Genomic DNA, 19,113 nt, shown 5'->3' with positions numbered 1-19,113 from the left:
TTTTGGTTCTTTGCCGTATGGTTTACCATGGAAATTGCACAAAAATTTTTAGGTTGTTTACATTGGTAAACGTAGCTGCTGTGACCACATAAATAACGTTTTTTACACAAAATTTACATTACTTTCTTTTAACTTTATTTCTATCTAAAAATTTCTGAAGGTTTACAATTAAATGCAGTGCTGCTGCAACATAACCTGCGGGAAATTCTTTCCCTTAAAGCAGGGAAAATGTCAGTGCAAGTAAATAAATATGTTAATCATCGGAATTCGTAAATCCCAGTTACGTAAAAATTAAGTTCTAATGTAGCTTAAGAATGATATATATACGTCCAATTTCTTTATATTTTCTTACGTTGTGTAGATAATATATTTTGCAAACATACAAAAACAAAGAAATAATCGGTCATGGTCAATTCCAAAACCATTTTATTCTGAATCCCACTATTATAGTGAAATCAACGGAACCGAGTGATTCCAGATTTGGAATCGACCCATCACTAGTATAAACTCCAAAACAAATTAGTTATAAACTAATTTGTCTGTATGATGTTAGAAAAATACAGTCATACATTTAAAAATTCTTTATTTAAATTATTTTATAACATTAAAAAAAAATCTGATTATTGTATTCATGTATGCTTTCATAAATTAAGATATCAATTCAACATCAGGTTTTATGGTATATACATTTCATAAAGGTTATTTGTTTGCTAATAGTTTTGGTACAGTCAAATCAATGGAGTAAATTGTATATATGTGCATGTACACTGATATTACTCTTTATTACTTAAATTTTCAAGAACAGAAAAAAAATTCAGAGACACTGTTAATAATTTTAATAAATTATACAATACCTTCAAAAATTGCCCCTCACATTAATATACTAAGGTAATAATGCAAACAAAAATTAAAGCAGGGAGCAAACGGCATTGTAGCATCTTTAATAACTATTGTTACAATATTTATTACGAATAATAAACACATGCTTTAAATAAACAACTCAGTTCCAATTAATTTAAATTTCTTCTCATAACTGTAAAATTTGGACATTATGGTGCATCTTGCAGACTACATACCTTAAGAACAAAAAATTTTTAATTAATAAGGAAGCTTACAAAGTTGTGTTCATTGTATCATCCTGTTGCCTTTTATCCTATAACATTAAATATAAAAGGCTAAATATCACCAAAAAAAATTCCACTGCTCTTTGCGCAAACTGTTTTGTCCTGAAGCACCGCTCAGAAAACTACATATCACTGTGGTACACTCATGTGTGTGCATGCCCCCACATACACACACATATACAAACAATAAATCAACAAAAATAAGAGAAGATAAAAATCATCAACACAACTGAATTTAATTGTTTCTAAATATTTAAAGTAAGTATTCACAGTCTAATTATATATATTTGTTTCAGACAAAGTTTTTCAAACACACTTAACTGCACACCACACAAGTAACAAGCTATTTTTTTTTACACCAGGCCACAAAAGTTGGTCAGACTGACATCTGACTTCTTTGTTTAGGGCTACAAACATTCAGTCAAAAAAGTTATTAATCAACCATATGAATCCACTAGTTACACAGAATATATATTAGAAAGTTATATTCTTAAATACACAATGATACAAGAATCTTTTCCTGTACATTAAATTTATTATAGCTTCCCAAACATAGCTGAAACAAATGCAAGATATACAAGTCTTAACGAGGCAGATTTTCTTCCCATAGCCACGTGGACAAGCAGTCTTACCAACTTTCGACAAAACGTGGATAGGAACAGAACAAGGGTAATTTGCAAAGGAAAAAAAAAATAAAAGGATGAAGGGACTGGTTTCTAAATGTTGGGACTAGAGATGAGTAGCACGATGTTAGTGAGGTGGCGGAGGCTCTGTGGACTGATTCCTGCCCTCCACAGCACGGACAGGTTTCCTGCGAGTGGGCCCCGGGGAGCCTGCTCCCACCCCTCCCCGCACAGCACTCCCGCGCCCTGCGTATGCCACCACCTCCCTGATGGTGCCCGTCCCGGTCACCAGCCTCAGGGGCTGCATCTGGGGCTGCTGTGGTGCTATGCTGGGGCGCACGTGCGGGACGGGTGGCTGGTGCCGCGCTCCTGTCGAGTTTCCTCGAGGCGACAAGCGCTTCGTGCCCGAGTTGGTCGCGTTAAGTTGTGGGTTGGAGGGGATGGGCTGAAGGGGAACGAGTGGGGGTGGCAGTGGGAGAGAGGACGGGGACGAACGTGGCGACTGCACTATCGCTGCGCCGCCGGGAGCCCTTTCCACCGCACCGTCTGGGGCGAGCGTGGAGGCTCCTTCGGACAGTGTCGCCAGCACGAGCTCCTGCACGAACACACTGCGGTCCGCTCGCTCCTGTTCTGCGGCCTGCAGCTGCGCGTCCGACAAGGGCACGTCCAGGCAGCTCGACAGCAAGAACTGTGGACCGCCAGCAGCCCCCTGGCCTCCCGGGTTGTTGCCATCATTTGAGTTGGCAGCGTGAGAGCTGGTGGCAGTTCCTGCTGCTCCGCTGCTTGCGGCAGAGTTGGTCGATGATGCCGTCTGTATCTGTCTGCGGGGCACTCGCTCTGCCTGTTGACGCCCACCCTGCCAGAAGAATTTACTTCATGTAAACACAAACATTACTAATAAACTGACTGCCATTCTTCACTTAGTTCAAATAGAGCTTGATGTTGAAGGTAATGTTGAATAAAATAAAGTATTCAAAGACAAAATTACCTATAGGAGAATAGAATTATAGAAACTAGTTTCAGGCATGTCCAATGGTTTCTAAACTTCACCAGCAAGCAGAACATTAAGCTGGAAAATCTCAATCAGTTACGTTGGTAAGCTTTTTGAAACTGAAATACTTAAATTTTCATTGTACAAGGGAACCTCTTTTTAACATACCCGGGATTTACCAATTTCCATGATTAACATATTTACGTATTTTACTTTCAATAATTTTCTCTTTTGTGTGTGTGTGTATGTATGTATATATGCACTTATCATTTCCATAAGAGTGATACAATAAAAACTTTTTTAACACTTCCCCGCACCCCCTGTATGTACATACCATGTTAATTCCTGCTAACTAATCGCTACTATGCTGTTTGCTTCAACTGAGGTTAAAAATGTAACAATCCTACAGCTATGTATAAGAAAATACATTTACTGTGCATTAGCACAAAAAATGTAAAATGAGATGACTTGATATTTTCCTAGAACTAACTTGTTTTAGATTTTAAAAATCTGAGGATCGCTTAGTCCTTAGTCCTATTCGGCTCTTCGAGACAAGATTGGAGAAGGGGAATGCAGAGATGACGGGGAGGCAGCCAGCTGAGCATTGTTTTCAGAGCTTGGTGAAAAAGAGGCGTAGGTTTATTACGCTGTGAAGCGTCTTTTAGTCAACTCGTGGGAAAGTATATTTTCATGAGCAGTCAAGATAAACATTGCCAGTGGAAATTAGAACTAAGGGCGAAAGGGTGGACATGCATCTGTGTATATCAACTCAAAAAATATGTCATAGGTTTTAATGAAAACAGAGTCCTGATGTCTTATGTTTTAGCCAGATGTTTTCTACCTGATCCATACAAGCTCTTTAGCTATGTTTTAAACGAAACTATCAATATGTAATGGAAAATAAAAACATTACATATGAATTCCCTACCCGACGGGAAACAAATCGTAGCTATACTGAAACTTTTCCCGAATTTTGGGATCTAGCACAACATCTTCTTTTACTTATTTTACACAAACCAGAAGTTCATATATATATGTGTATATATATATATATATATATATATATATATATATATATATATATATATATTTGTGGGTTGTCAACAACTGTTCATAAAATCTATTCTAAAGTGCAACTGAATCTTAACAAAAAAAAGTCGATCAACAAAAAGTAATTAAAGCCAAGAGAAATACATAATTCCTTTTTCTTTTCCCCCTCTCAAATGCATGTGCACTTGTGTAAAAAGGGCAAATGTGAGGTAAACTTTTTTTTTTGTCAGTCACAAAGGCAAATTTACACATGCATCTGAGCTGTCAAAACATAGCCAGCAGCAGTTAGTATGCTATTGCTAGTGGGACAAAGAGGGAGAAAGGGGTAGAGAGCGGAGAAGAGAGAGGTCAATCATGCAGTCGGTTGCTGTATATAGGGGTGTGCGTATAGTGGTAGTGGATTTTGATGGTCGAATATTTTCGAATCTAATATTAAAATTTTTGAATAGAATACAAATAGTTTCGAAGTCGAATAGTTGTAATATATATATTTTATATGTTACCACACTGAACAATAGCGGGATTTCATAGTAAACTCTCGATTATCCGTGTTAATTGGGACCTTCCCATGCCCGGATAATTGAATGCCCATAAAAAAAACCCGATAATCCCTTTCACAACTTAAAAATGGTGTATTTACTGGCAAAAGAGTGTCTCTTCAGTAGAATTCTATGAGTACAAGCAAAGGCTTTGTATACCCTGTCTCAGCTTATTGGACCGTAAACAATACTGGCACTGTGTTGCCGCCATCCTTCTCCTGTCCCCTTTGTTATGGGAGGGAGAGCGGCGGCAGACCCAACTCAGACAACTAGCTCCCTTTCTCTCTCTGTCTCTCTCTCTCGCTGGGCGGTATCAAGAAGCCCTCCCCCTCCCTAGTAGCCCAGGAAACAAAGGTTTCAACCTGTGAAAAATTTGTCCAAAGCTGAATTTTTGCACAGTGGTAGAGTCGACTATGCTTAATAACATACCGAAAGTTTACCGCTGTAGACCTTGTGCGTATCACTGAAAATTTGCATTTAAGTCCTAGATGACAGCGACTTGCAGCAGTTCATTAAAATGCTTCCCATTTTCGCACTTTTAACCGTAGACTCTCGATAGATATATGAAAATAATCTTAAAGCACTACTACTCACATTTATAATGAATAAAGTTCTAAAAGTTAATATTAAAGGTAAGAAAAAAAATGTTAAATTAATGAAATAAGTTTTTTTACATCAGTCAAGGCAATAAAAAGACAATTCACTTAAAAATAAAGGGTCTTACGCAAATATTTCTTTAACAAAAGTTGTTGTATAGTTCTTAAGCTTTACAGGGACATATCTCTCAAAAGTCTAGCTTAATTTATAGGATCACTAGAGACTCCCGAGCTTATCAATGTCGTCTACGCACTGCGACCGAGTCACAGCCGCAAGCGCTGTGGCCACTCTCACTCCCACGAAATCAAAGATTTTTAATCTTTGTAAAATTTGCTCCTAACTGAAATTTAAAACAGTGGTAACATTCAAGTTTTCTAGCAACATTTGAAATGTTTACCTCCGCTAACCTTGCGCGGAACACCGAAAACGAGAAGTTAAGTCCTAAATAATAATTTATTGACCACTCAACAATATGGCACAACAACGTAATTACTATAGTATACTTTCAGAATAGCAAACCAAAACTTACTCAAAACATTATTCTCAATGATTAAATTTAAAAATCTTTCACTACGTTTGACTAAATATGATATTTATTCAATAATATTAGAAGAGAGTTGTTCTGAAAAAAGGGCACAAATGAAAATATGTATTACAAAAACACGTAGAGCCTGATGTGAAAACATTAAATAAAAGTAGTTGCAAAGTTCTTAAACTTTAAATTAGTTTATTTGTTGAGAGCTTGGTACAATGTGTCTGACCGCTAAAGCGATCCGAGCCGCGTAGTGTATACTACTGCGAGGTTGTCGAAGTAGGCTCGGGTCGGGACGAATTTCGCTGTAAAGAAACAAAGGTTTTTAATACATGGAAAATTATGCCAAAGAAGAAACTTTGTACAGTTGTAGAATGAACGTTTCTTAGTAACATATCAAAAGTTTACTGATGCAAACCTTGTGCGTCACGCCAAAAACGAGCAGTTAAGCCCAAAATGTCAATTTTTTGCAATGATCCACAATAATGGATATTGCAAATGCAGTTTATGGAGTAGACTGACAGTATGGAACCCAAAATAATCTAGAAACATTGCCCTATCTGAGGATAGTGATAAAAAGTACAAAGTTTAAACATCTTTCTATAAAATAGACAATTTAAATCATTAAAGTTAACGAATTCACTTTCATTCAATTTTTAGGAAATATAAATACATTTTACATAAACTTAAAGAGCCCAAAATGAAAATCGCTTTAAGTAAACGTTGTTGCATATTTATTCATCTTTAAATCGGTATATTTGTTAAGTGTCTCATACAATTAGTCTGACCGCTGAAGCTATCCGAGCCGCGTAGTGTATACTACTGCGATGTTGTCGAAGTAGGCTCGGGTCGGGACGAATTTCGCTGTAAAGAAACAAAGGTTTTTAATACATGGAAAATTATCTTAAAGAAGAAAATTTGTACAGTTGTAGAATGATCGTTTCTTAGTAACATATCAAAAGTTTACCGTTGCAAACCTTGTTCGTCACGCAAAAAACGAGCAGTTAAGCCCAAAATGACAATTTTTTGCAACAATCCACAATAATGGATATTGCAAATGCAGTTTATGGAGTAGACTGACAGTATGGAACCCAAAATAATCTAGAAACATTGCCCTATCTGAGGGTAGTGATAAAAAGTACAAAGTTTAAACATCTTTCTATAAAATAGACAATTTAAATCATTAAAGTTAACGAATTCACTTTCATTCAATTTTTAGGAAATATAAATACATTTTACATAAACTTAAAGAGCCCAAAATCAAAATCGCTTACAGTAAACGTTGTTGCATATTTATTCATCTTTAAATTGGTATATTTTTTAAGTGTCTCATACAATTAGTCTGACCGCTGAAGCGATCCGAGCCGCGTAGTGTATACTACTGCGAGGTTGTCGAAGTAGGCTCGGGTCGGGACGAATTTCGCTGTAAAGAAACAAAGGTTTTTAATACATGGAAAATTATCCCAAAGAAGAAACTTTGTACAGTTGTAGAATGGACGTTTCTTAGTAACATATCAAAAGTTTACTGTTTCAAACCTTGTGCGTCACGCAAAAAACGAGCAGTTAGGCCCAAAATGACAATTTTTTGCAACGATCCACAATAATGGATATTGCAAATGCAGTTTATGGAGTAGACTGACAGTATGGAACCCAAAATAATCTATAAACATTGCCCTATCTGAGGGTAGTGATAAAAAGTACAAAGTTTAAACATCTTTCTAAAAAATAGACAATTTAAATCATTAAAGTTAACGAAATCACTTTCATTCAATTTTTAGGAAATATAAATACATTTTACATAAACTTAAAGAGCCCAAAATGGAAATCGCTTAGAGTAAACGTTGTTGCATATTTATTCATATTTAAATTGGTATATTTTTTAAGTGTCTCATACAATTAGTCTGACCGCTGAAGCGATCCGAGCAGTGTAGTGTATACTATTGCGATGTTGTCGAAGTAGGCTCGGGTCGGGACGAATTTCGCTGTAAAGAAACAAAGGTTTATAATACATGGAAAATTATCTTAAAGAAGAAACTTTGTACAGTTGTAGAATGAACGTTTTTCAGTAACATATCAAAAGTTTACCATTGCAAACCTAGTGCGTCACGCCAAAAACGAGCAGTTAATCCCAAAATGACAATTTTTTGCAATGATCCACAATAATGGATATTGCAAATGCAGTTTATGGAGTAGACTGACAGTATGGAACCCAAAATAATCTAGAAACATTGCCCTATCTGAGGATAGTGATAAAAAGTACAAAGTTTTAACATCTTTATATAAAATAGACAATTTAAAAGTTTAAAGTTGATAAATTCATTTTCATTCAATTTTACGGAAAAGTTAATACATCTTACATAAATATAAAGAGCCCTACGTGAAAATCGCTTTCAATAAACGTTGTTGCATATTTATTCTTCTTTAAATGGGTATATTTGTTAAGGGATTCATACAATCTGTTTGACCCCTGAAGCTATCCGAGCCGTGTAGTGTGTACTACTGTGAGGTTGCCGAAGTCGGCTTGGGGTCGGGACGAATTTCGCTGTTAAGAAATATGGAAAATTATCCCAAAGCAGAAACTTTGTACAGTTGTAGAATAAACGTTTCTTAGTAACATGTCAAAAGTTTACCGATGATCCCTTGTGATCACACCAATAACGAGCAGTTAAGTCCTAAATGATAATTTCCCAAACGATCCACAAAATTGTGTTTCGTAAATAATTTAATAACTCTATAAATACTTTTTTTAAGTAGGCTCCCAGTATACAGTAAACTTGGTTTGTCCTCAAACGCCATACTACTACGGTAATAGGAATATGAAATCACTACAGACAAGATTTTGTTCCGTTTACTATGGTGAAACCAGAGCTAACCGAGAAATGACCGAACGTCCCGGAAAGTTGTGATATTTGACGATATTGCGCGAGTAGCACACCCGTGCGTGACTACAGAGAATGGATAGTTTCCTTAACCGTTAGGATTTCTGGTACGAACACCCTCTCACAGGTAGGGTCATAAAATACGGTCAAACTCTTGCAAAAACATCCACCACCGCTCTTTGCCACTAGCAATCCAACGACGTCAGCTAGGCGCAGCACTCAAATACATTAACTTATTAAAAAAAACCCTGAATATGTAATGCTACCTATACGTTTTACAACACAACTCGTGTTTTATTTATTTTCTGGAAAAAAAACCTATTATTATAGGAATTATTTTGTAAAAGTGAAAAAAAAAAACTTAGAGTACATTTACGATGTATCGTTTTATTCAATTTTTATGTAGTAAACAGATTTTAAAGAAGTAAATATATAATTTTTCATTTTGTCGAATACAGGCTACATTAAAATTTTGCATTGTTCTGATCGAAAATAAAACGATGTATCAGAAATAAAAAAAAAAAATTGTTGCTAAAAAAAATAATTTTTAATAATAAAATTTTTGAAACATAATAAATCCATGCAGATATAAAACCAGAGGTCCTCTAGAGTTTTTCATTTACAAGTTCCAAGCAGAAATCGTTTATTGTTAATTTTATTGTATCAAAAAACATTCATATAAGAAAAAAAATGCATATCTCATTACATGTAACATACACCCTCTCATATGAATTAGCTATGTTTTAAGTAATCCCTAAATAAGACCCAGTTGAATGAGTGTCGCAGTACGCAGTGTGTCGCAATGCCGCGCTGGAACGGCGGTGGCCGTGAGAGATCAGTACGGCCGCAGTACACTGCAACGCTCGGGCCGCTTTAATGAGCCAACTAATTACGTTAGACTATTTATAAATATACTGTCTTAAAGCTAAAGGTATAACCAAAAATATTTATTTAGACATTTTTCGCATTGGACTCTTCAAATTGGTGTAAATAGTATTTTTATCTGAGTGGCAAAGATAAAAAATAATATGTCATGAATTAATCGCTTCATATCACATCTTTAATATTAAAAATTTATGCTTTTTACAACATTAATAGCTGTATTAGAGTCTCAAGATTATTTTAGTAGTTTTATGGACAGTCTAAATTAAAAACTGTACAAATGGGTAGCATTTTAATGGACTGATGTAAGTCGCTGTCATCTAGGACTTAAATGCAAATTTTCGGTGATACGCACAAGGTCTACAGCGGTAAACTTTCGGTATGTCATTAAGCATAGTCAAATCTACAACTGTGCAAAAATTCAGCTTTGGACAAATTTTTCACAGGTTTGTGGCTTTTTAAGTCTTGGTTTCCTGGACTACTAGGTGTTACTGGCTGCTTCGGCTGGTAGAGGGGAAATTCCTAAACCACCCCCCTCTCCACCCCTCCCCCCATGTGTGTACGAGAGCCCTTTTTGTGCGTGTGTAAGACCTCGTTGCGTGCGTGTGCGTGGAAAAAAAAAAAAAAAAAAAAAGCACTTTTCTTGTGTAGCTTTACAGGTTTTAATGATGCAATATTCCAATAGCATCTGAGCTTTCTCACAAAATTTCCTTTGTCTAGTTGTGTGGAGGAACCAGGGATACCGCCGCTATGTTGAGATGCGCCACTCAAAGAATTCACTTTTATTAATGTCTCGCACGGTTTGGATTCCAATTTCATATTCCTGTGCTAATTTCACGGCAGTTTCTCCTTTTTTTAACCTGTCCACAACTTCTAACTTCTCTGCTATTGTCAGCACTTTACGTTTCCTTTACCAGACATGATTACAAAAACAAATGTGCCTGGGAGAACTGATGTAAATAACTGCGTGAAAAATGCCTCTTACAGCCGTCAGGAGTGTGGGAAGGTAAAAGAGGTAGAGGGACTTTTTTTTTTGCGTGGCGGGGCGCTGTGAAAAGAACGCTTAAAAAGAAAATGAAAAAAAAAAAAAAAAAAAAAAAAAAGGGGGGGGGGGGGGAAGTTGAGCTGGAAGCAGCAGTCAAGGCATTCCTTTTTGGTTTAAAGTGTGACAAATTGACGGGTGATGGTGCCGGGGGAACGAGGGTCTGAAGCAGTTAAAAAAAAAAAAAAAAAAAAGCACGCGCGCCTAGCTACACCCCGTCATTTTTATTACAACTTCATAAAAAAATCAAGCACGGATAACCCGAAAACCAGATAATCCAGGCCCGGATAATCGAGAGTTTACTGTATTTAGTTTATACAAGATATTTTCTGTGAATGAAACCACAAAAAAAAAGTTCACTTAGTATTTTTAAGAGTTATTGAGGACATGAATTTTTATTTGATATATAATAATATTTAATAATTGTTATCTATTGTTTTTCCTTTCGGTTACCACAATGGAAATATTTGGATAAAAAAAATTTGTAGCATGGGAAATTAATTTCATTGTACTTCAAACATATATGACCGGAAAAACTCTGTGATTAACTTCAATACTCAAAACAAGTATATAAAAACAAAAAGGTTAACATTGAATAAAATATTTGAAACAGACAATTTTTACGGTTTTGTAAACGATAAAAATACATAGCGGTTATGTTAGTTAGAATGTATAAAAACATACTTTCGAAATTACATTAGAAGCTGGTGAAAACCGAAGCTCTTGGAACCACCACGAAAAATAAAAAACAGCCACGTAAATACCGTATTGGTCCGAATATAAAGGCCCGTCTATAATAGCAATGTCCTAAACCAGGGCTGCCACCAGGTCATGAACGTGAATCCTTGACAAAACATCCAAAAATCCTTGAAAATCCTTGAAAATATGACAAGCATATCCTTGAAAATCCTTGCGATGACAAAATAAGTATTTTGACCCTGAAAAATTTTTATTACTTAAATTTCTTAAAAACTAATATCCATCCAAATGAAGTAATGTTTGAGAAAATAACATACTTAATAAGTTATTATTGTTCCTTTAACCAGTAGGCTTAAAATACTAATTAAGAAATAAATACACACAACCAAATCAGTTGTTCTTACTATAACATTTTGGTTCAAACAAAGTTCTTATTATTATGGAAAATAGTACAACTGAAATAGTCATTTCAACAAAATGTCTTTACGTAACAATGAAAAAGTATGTAGGCAGAATAATGTAAAATATTTGGATTATATTTTGTACAGTCAGTGTTCACATAACTGTTTTTCACAACACACTTATTTTATTAAGTTTCTTGCTTTTTTCCTCAACTCAGCAGTAGGTTTAAACTCAGCTACACACTTCCTAACAGAAACCTGCATCAAGGCATTCAGCATTTGTGCCTGTAAAGATGACCGATGTGCTGTCTTGATTAGTTTGAGCTGACTGAATGCTCTCTCTACACTCGCGTTGCTGTGAGGGAGTATCATCATTGCTCTTGCAAAATAGAGGTGGACGGGAATAGCATTTTTACTTCGGGACGGGATTCAGTCGGGAAATACATCAGATTTTCGGGATCCGGAGCAAGAGCAGTAAATTGTCTCTTAGCTTGATGTACAGAAAATTATTTTTACTTTTAAAATGTGCGTATTATTAAGTCTTTTTTAAAATAAACCATCCACATTTATAGTACAAATCACAAAAAAGGAAAGACACAAATACAAATAATATAAAATGTAATAAATACAAACATCTTGTGTCCTACTCTACTTAAAATTTTCATGAAGAAACATGCTCACTCGTTAATTTAAGTACTACATTGCAACTTGTTATTTGGTAATTTCTTAAAAGAACTTCCAAATAGGCGCAGAAGACACACCTGGTTCACTTTTGCTACTGCCTGGAATGCCAGGCTCCATCGTTCACACAAGTGTATACACTACCCATTTTTATTAATTGTAATTTACAAGAAATAATTTTCACGTGTACTTTAAAAATACCACTTGTTTTTAATTGTTCACTTTCGTTCTTACATAATGACCAACTACTAAAACGTAAAACCCTCTGATGTTTATGAAAGACGTTTATAATGGCATAAACATGTGAAACCAAGATGGCGTTTTTCAGTTTATTAGCGTTTCGAATATTACGTGTTTGGCAACACTGCTAATTGATGCTCTTGTTAGTTTTCAAGACAAATTATAACCTAAAAATATGGCAAAGATTCGCCAAACTTAAAAATAATATTCAACATTGAGTTTTTTATTTAGTCAGAGATTTATTTTAAACTATGTTTATGAACGAGTATTAAATTTTCGGTATTGTTTATAATATGTAGTTTATTTTTTGTGATGTCTTTGTACTTTGTTCGTTTAATACGTAGGTATACATAACGTATTTTTTAAATATAAAAATTAGTACGACGAAGGTTTTTACTATTTAACAAATTTTGTTTACCCGAGGTATTATCCCAAAGAGAAAATTTTTTCCCGAAGTTCGGGAATGGTTTTTTCCCCGACTTTTATCCCGAATTTCGGGATCTCGTCCACCCCTACTAATTTGCCCAAGGTTGAGAAACGTGGTTTGCCGTTCTCCTCGTACTTGAAAACTTTGTACCAAAATACATCAACTGCGTCTGAGTGTGGACTAATGGATTCAGGTAAGTCCCAAAGCGTGTAATCAAAAAATTCTGCATTCAGAGAATTGTGTTCTCCATCAGAAATTACATTTGGGAAAACTTCGGCTAGTTTTTCCATCTTTTTCCACTCCCCACAATGTTTTTTGGTTGGGTCAAAAACATCATGTTCTTAAGAACTACATCATTCACAGGAAGAAGTCTGTACAATTCTTTTGTTCCAGTCTCATAAAATTCCCTTACATTGTTAAAAAATTCAATTTTTTCAGACGTAGGAATCTCATTTTCTGCCAGAAACGTACGGGTTGCATGCCCAACAAATAAGGATGAATCTGAAAGCTGGTTTGAACGCTGAAAATCAATGGAGGTTAGATCACTTTTCTGAATCACACCAAACTGGACGAAACTTGCAATTGTTTGTCGCAGCAGTGTACTCATCTCGCTGTACAACTTGTGTAAATACGGACGTTCTTGTTGGAACAGCAAATTGAATTTTTCAAACCGTGGCAACACTGCTTGAAGAAAAAGTACAGTTTGGCTGAACATGACTGTAGTGTAGATCTGATTCTTTGTACAGATTCCAAAGAGCTCTCTTTTGCATCAACTGAATCAAAATATTCAGTTAAAGCTGGCCATTGCTCCAACATACGATTTACACACTGAAGTAGTGCCAGCCATCTGGTGAAAGAAGGACGCAAAATCTTATGTTCTTCCACCTACAGCAACTGCTGGACATGTCTGTACTCATCTTGGCGTTTTCCAGATGTCTTGAAATAAGTATACACATCTCTAGAAAACTATTCACACACACCTGGTAGTGCACCACAGGCATGTGATGCAGCCAGATGGGAAACATGGCAAGTACAATGCAGAAACCATACATTTTCTTGTTCCCCTTTAACTCGCGAAAGTACTGAGTTAAACTCCCCAACCATAGCCTTTGCACCATCTGATGACATGCTAAGGCAGTTTTTCCAAGGAATATCATCTTTCTGAAATGACTTATTTACAAGATTAAATAAGTTCTCACCAGTTGCTTTGCCCTCAATAGCGACAACCTTGTACAAGTGTGTTTCTACTTGCTGACTAACAAACTATCTGGCCAAAATAATCATCAGCCTGTGCACTGTTATGTCAGTAGACTCATCAATTAAGAGTGTAAAAAATGTTTTCATGACATTGACGATTTCTTCCTCTTCGGAAAAAGCCAATGCCTGTTGGATGATCATGCCAGTTTTTGTGCGACCACAACGAAAATTTCTAGCAATGTCACTGTCTGGGAACACTTTACTAATTTAGTGAAACTATCACTCAGGTTCATGGGCAAATTGTTTTCCAAACAAAGTTAGCCCACAGTAAGTCCGCATCAACACTCCCATTATCATCTTTAATCACAAAGTTTGTGAGCGAAGAGTTTTGTTCAACACATCTGAGATTTTTTTTGTGGCTCTCAGTATTGCCATGACGGTGCAAATCCTTCAACCCTCCATTGGAAACGCAAAGGATAGAATTACAAACTGTGCACTTCGCCTGGAAAACACTACTCCCAGGCTTCACCCATTTCAGTTCATTCTCCCATTCCCGTTTATAATGTTGTTTGAATGGGACGCTTTCTGGTGATGTCTTTTGTTTTTTATTCATCGTAACGCGCACAAGAGGCTACGATCAAAAAAAAACTTTGCTTAAGAAATTTTCCGTTTCAATAAATAGCTGAAGCGACGACGTGTTTCTCTCGAGACAAAGTTAACAAACATAAACAAGTGGTATACATCGTTAAGATTCCTGTTTACATTCAACACGGCCATAGAAGAAAACGGTATGAGTAGGCGTAGAACTTCAATGATTCATTGCTGTGTCGAGAATGTTGGTTCTCGATTCTGCCGCGAGCGGTTAAAATTCTTTCATGTGAAATATCGATAGTCGATATCAGTGCGTCTAATGGCCGTTTGTTTAAAGATTTTGCCCCTTGGGGCAGCACTAAAACATGTAAAGATTGCGCTCCATGTTGAATGTGTCTATGCATTTTGTATTTGTTTACAAACGTACGTTCGTGCAGTTTTGTGCTTAGCTTTATTTAAAATCAGTGATATTCGTTCAAAATCCGGCAATCCGTTTAGAGGTTTAAAAAGCCGCGAAAACGGATAAAATCCGTGAAATCGGCAGGCCTGTCCTAAACTGTGTCCGAAGGACACTCGTCGCTGATTGGTCCACGTGAACCTCTGACGTCATGCGTCAAGTGGGCGAAGGTCCGAACCTACCTGGTCCGAAGACATTTGTCAATTTGAACTTTTTGTCCCAACCTGTGTTCTTTGGACACAGAAAAATAACAGAACACTCACAATACTTGAATTTCCGGTTCCCGTTTGAAAACGTGGTGTTGGGTTTTGTTATTGAAGGAAATGGAAGGTGTTCAGGGTTCGTACCCTCTTGGGCAATCAAAAATTAAAGAGTTTTTAAGGACCCCTTTAAGGATTTTAAGTAGTGATGGGTCGATTCCGATTCCGGAATCGGTCGGTTCCACCGATTCCAGTATAATCGTGGGATTCAGAATACAATGGTTTTGGAATCGACCATGACCGATTCCTGCATTGTTTTTAAGTTTGCAAAATACATCTCCCATGCAACGTAAGAAAATATTAAAATGCATGCAAATATAATTTTTAAACTACATAATACAATCTTTTTTTACGTTACTGATTTACGAATTACGGTGATTAACGTATTTATTTACTTGCACCGCCATTTTCCCTACAGTACAAATGCAGTATCTATTTTCCCGCTTTAAGCGAAAACATTTTTCGGAAATTACGTTGCAGCAGCACTGCATTTAATAGTAAACCTTCAAAAATAATTAGACAAAACCATAAATGTTAAAAGAAAATTGTGTAAATGTAAACGGCAAGTAAAATAATGTAAACGTTAACTATTTGATCATGGCAGCTACATTTGCCATTGTAAACAACCTATTTTTTTTGTTTTTTTTGAAGTTGCTACCTGCCATGGAAAACCATACGGCCATGAACCAAATCTTTGGTGACGTGTACGTGAAAATTAAGATGTTTCACATCTCTGCACTTTAAACTTTAAAGAATTAAAATTAAATAATTTTTGAATGAGATTTTACCCAAATTCACAGTGGATTATTGCGACCATATTAAAATAAGTGTAAAAGCAACATAACCAAATTGCTGTAATTCGGCGTTCTTGTGCGTGTTCAGCGATGCTCATTTTACATTAGATATATTTTGGAAAGGCAGTTGGCTAATCTGAATTACCAAACATTGCTGCTGAAACGTTCGTAAAGTTTTATTACCAAACATAAAAAATCTTTTGAAAGTAGTTGTGTTAGTTTTACAGAATTGTTTCCGATAAATTTCTGAAATAAATTAAATGTTCACACGCGATTATTTGAAGAGTTTAAATATTTTATGTAAGAAAATCTCAACATAAAATGTGGAAATTTTGAGATGCTAAAACATGCACAGAACATTCTTACTCAAGAACCTAAAATTTATCTAAAATTTATTTTCTCTTTACGGTTGTGAAGAACTGCAAGACTGGATGGATTTATTCTTTTCACCAAGTGAGATGATTAAGTTCTAGGTAATATATTAAAACGTAAGCATTTCTGACATTTTATTTTAGTGTGGTGCATATTTGTTTCTTATCATTTCCATCATAATGAGATAATAAAATTTTATTTTTACATTTCCCACTTTTTATTTTTTTTCGCCCTGGTCCCTTGAAATATGTATAATTGAGGTTATATTGTCATTTTATTTGGATCATTATTTAGTTGTGCTTGAAAATAAAATTCTTAACCTAACTGTACAAACCTCTTTTTTTTTTACAATTAATTAATGTAAGGTATCTAAAGTTAGTTAAGTTATAACATTCACGTCATAAGACATCTTTGATTATTGGCAGTGTTTGAACACGTGTTTTGTCTAACTATATGCAAGGTTTTAGGCCAAATTGTGCTAGAAATTCAAGGTAGCGTAACTTGATGGTAATGAATATACTTTTTTACATTATATAAGCTGTATATGTATAATGTTAATTTCTGCACAGAAAATGAAAAACAACGCAAATACATTTTTAAAATCATAAACAACCTTTTTTTTCTGAGTATATTACTCTGTTGAACATTGTCAGATAAAAATTAAGGAATCGGAATCGGATTCGAAGAATCGACCCTTTAATTTAAGAATCGAAAATGGAATCGGAATCGGTATATTTTAGGAATCGGCCCAACACTAATTTTAAGGATTTAAGATATACATGAATACCTACAAATATTTAAGTAAAATAAGGCATTATTTTTGAAGTCTCTAGTAATACAATACATGTGATATTACGAATTACAATTTTGGGAACACGAATAGGTACATTGACCTTATCTTCACATGTAAATGAAATAGTAACTAAAATCTCATTATGATGTTCATTTTCAACACAAATTGCACAAATTTTTCTGATAGAAAGCAAGGAAAATAATATGCGAAAAATAAAACTTTTTTTTCTTCCCAAATATCTTATGTTGCCAGGATATTTGACAAAGGTATTAGTTTTTCAATTCTTTCACTTTCTCTTCTATTTGTTGCACCAGAGATTCAACTGACAATTTTTAATCTTTTACAGTTTTTCTTAAATTATTAGACTTGCAGCACAGTGTGATTGATCTTGTAAGCTCTGCTGCTTCACTCAACTCATCAGCTGACTTGATAAGTTCATTAATGTCTGCTTCTAAACAAATCTTTCTTTTGAGACCTTCCAAGTCATCTTGTAATTTTCTCTTTCGTTCACAAATGACTTCTTTTTTTTTTTCATTTCCTTCTCGCTGGCAACATGAGCCATGTACTTTAGTCTAGCACTACTTGCAGATGCAATCAATTCATTTGAAATTAAAACCTTCGATAATGACAGTAAAAAAGGTACATAATACAGCTAAACTTACGAGCCTATTTTAGAAATATCTTACACAATCCACACTAAAATTAACTTAACTTACAACCACTACAGACTACACCTAGCCTATAAGACAAATAAATGATAGCCTACAAAGTTCCAAGTTAATGTAATGTGAATTGGGTGAAGTTAGGTTAGCTACATTAAAAAATATATGGTGACATTTTTTAAACATTTTATTTCTCACAAAAGTTTGATCATAACTAAGGTGAAAGGTTGGATTGGTAAGCTACATTATTTTTCAATTCTTAAACCACTGAGTTTGGAAAATGCCTTTCTACTTCAGAATTAATGAATTTTTGCAATTATATTGCTTATGAATTTCACTCAACACTATCCCCTAACTTTGCCTTCACCAATACTGAGGGGTAGAAAACTATGTGTAATATCTCAAAATCCCACAATAAAATAACATTATTATGGTATGTATATGCTCAAAAATAAATTTTTTGGTTGACTGATTCACCATCTTATAGCTCAATATATTGTCCATAAAAATATTTATAATCCTAAAATATAATTTGATACCTAATAATCGCTAATTTAACAGTTAAAAGTAAAATGGTGAAACAAGAATTTTAAGTTTAAATGTGAGATGCAAAGTATGAAAAATATTAAATACGTTTTTATAAATCAAATTTGGTCATGTGGCTCGAAATTAGTCATTTCCTACATGGCATAGGAAAAATGAGTTTCGTGACCAATATCTAGGTAACCTACATAAACGGGCCTAGCAAGCTTAACTAAGTCGTATACCTTGGTAGAAAATACCCATGTAGGAAGTCCAGAGAAATTTTAAAAATCACGTGTGATCGTGTGACAACAATAAAATGAAACAATACTGTTCCATGTAGATATTGGAAAACGTAGCATCATTTAAACCCACTAATTGAATAAACTACAAAGACCATAATTCAAATTTAAATATAGAATTTCTCAGACATAGAACAAATATAAAGTCTATAAAAAGCTAGCTACAAAAGAAATTACGTACCTTGCATATGTACTTTCCTAAGCACTTTCACCCATTACACCAAAATCCAAAACTTTGTTACACCGTGCACACATGGCTTTGTGTGTTAAACTTTTCATATTCACGCAACCACTCCTTGTACTCCTTTTTCAAAAGCCATGTGGCTTTAAAAACACACTTTCATCCAGGCATTAGAATTTGTATCATAAACTACGTCATGCTGAACACTGAATGGTCCGCCATTACCAAAACAAACACGGACACGCCACACTGAATTCTGGATAGTACTAATTCAT

At 35.1% G+C, this 19,113-nt stretch overlaps 1 protein-coding gene across 6 annotated transcripts in view; it reads right to left on the bottom strand.

The window, feature by feature from the left end:
- Positions 1–753: 753 nt before the first annotated feature.
- LOC134530623 (E3 ubiquitin-protein ligase KCMF1-like) overlaps positions 754–19,113 on the bottom strand; it is a 56,714-nt gene continuing 38,354 nt past the window's right edge. For all 6 annotated transcript variants that reach the window (XM_063365621.1, XM_063365623.1, XM_063365624.1 and 3 more), the window contains exon 7: positions 754–2,603. In XM_063365621.1, the coding sequence (XP_063221691.1) occupies positions 1,875–2,603 (729 nt within the window). In that variant the 3' untranslated portion in view covers positions 754–1,874. The remainder of the gene's footprint in view (positions 2,604–19,113) is intronic.

The sequence above is a fragment of the Bacillus rossius genome, chromosome 3 (assembly GCF_032445375.1).
Source record: "Bacillus rossius redtenbacheri isolate Brsri chromosome 3, Brsri_v3, whole genome shotgun sequence".
Classification (NCBI taxonomy): Eukaryota; Metazoa; Arthropoda; class Insecta; order Phasmatodea; family Bacillidae; genus Bacillus; species Bacillus rossius.
The sequence above is the reverse complement of the archived record's forward strand: the minus strand, read 5'-3'. Positions and strand labels throughout refer to the sequence as shown.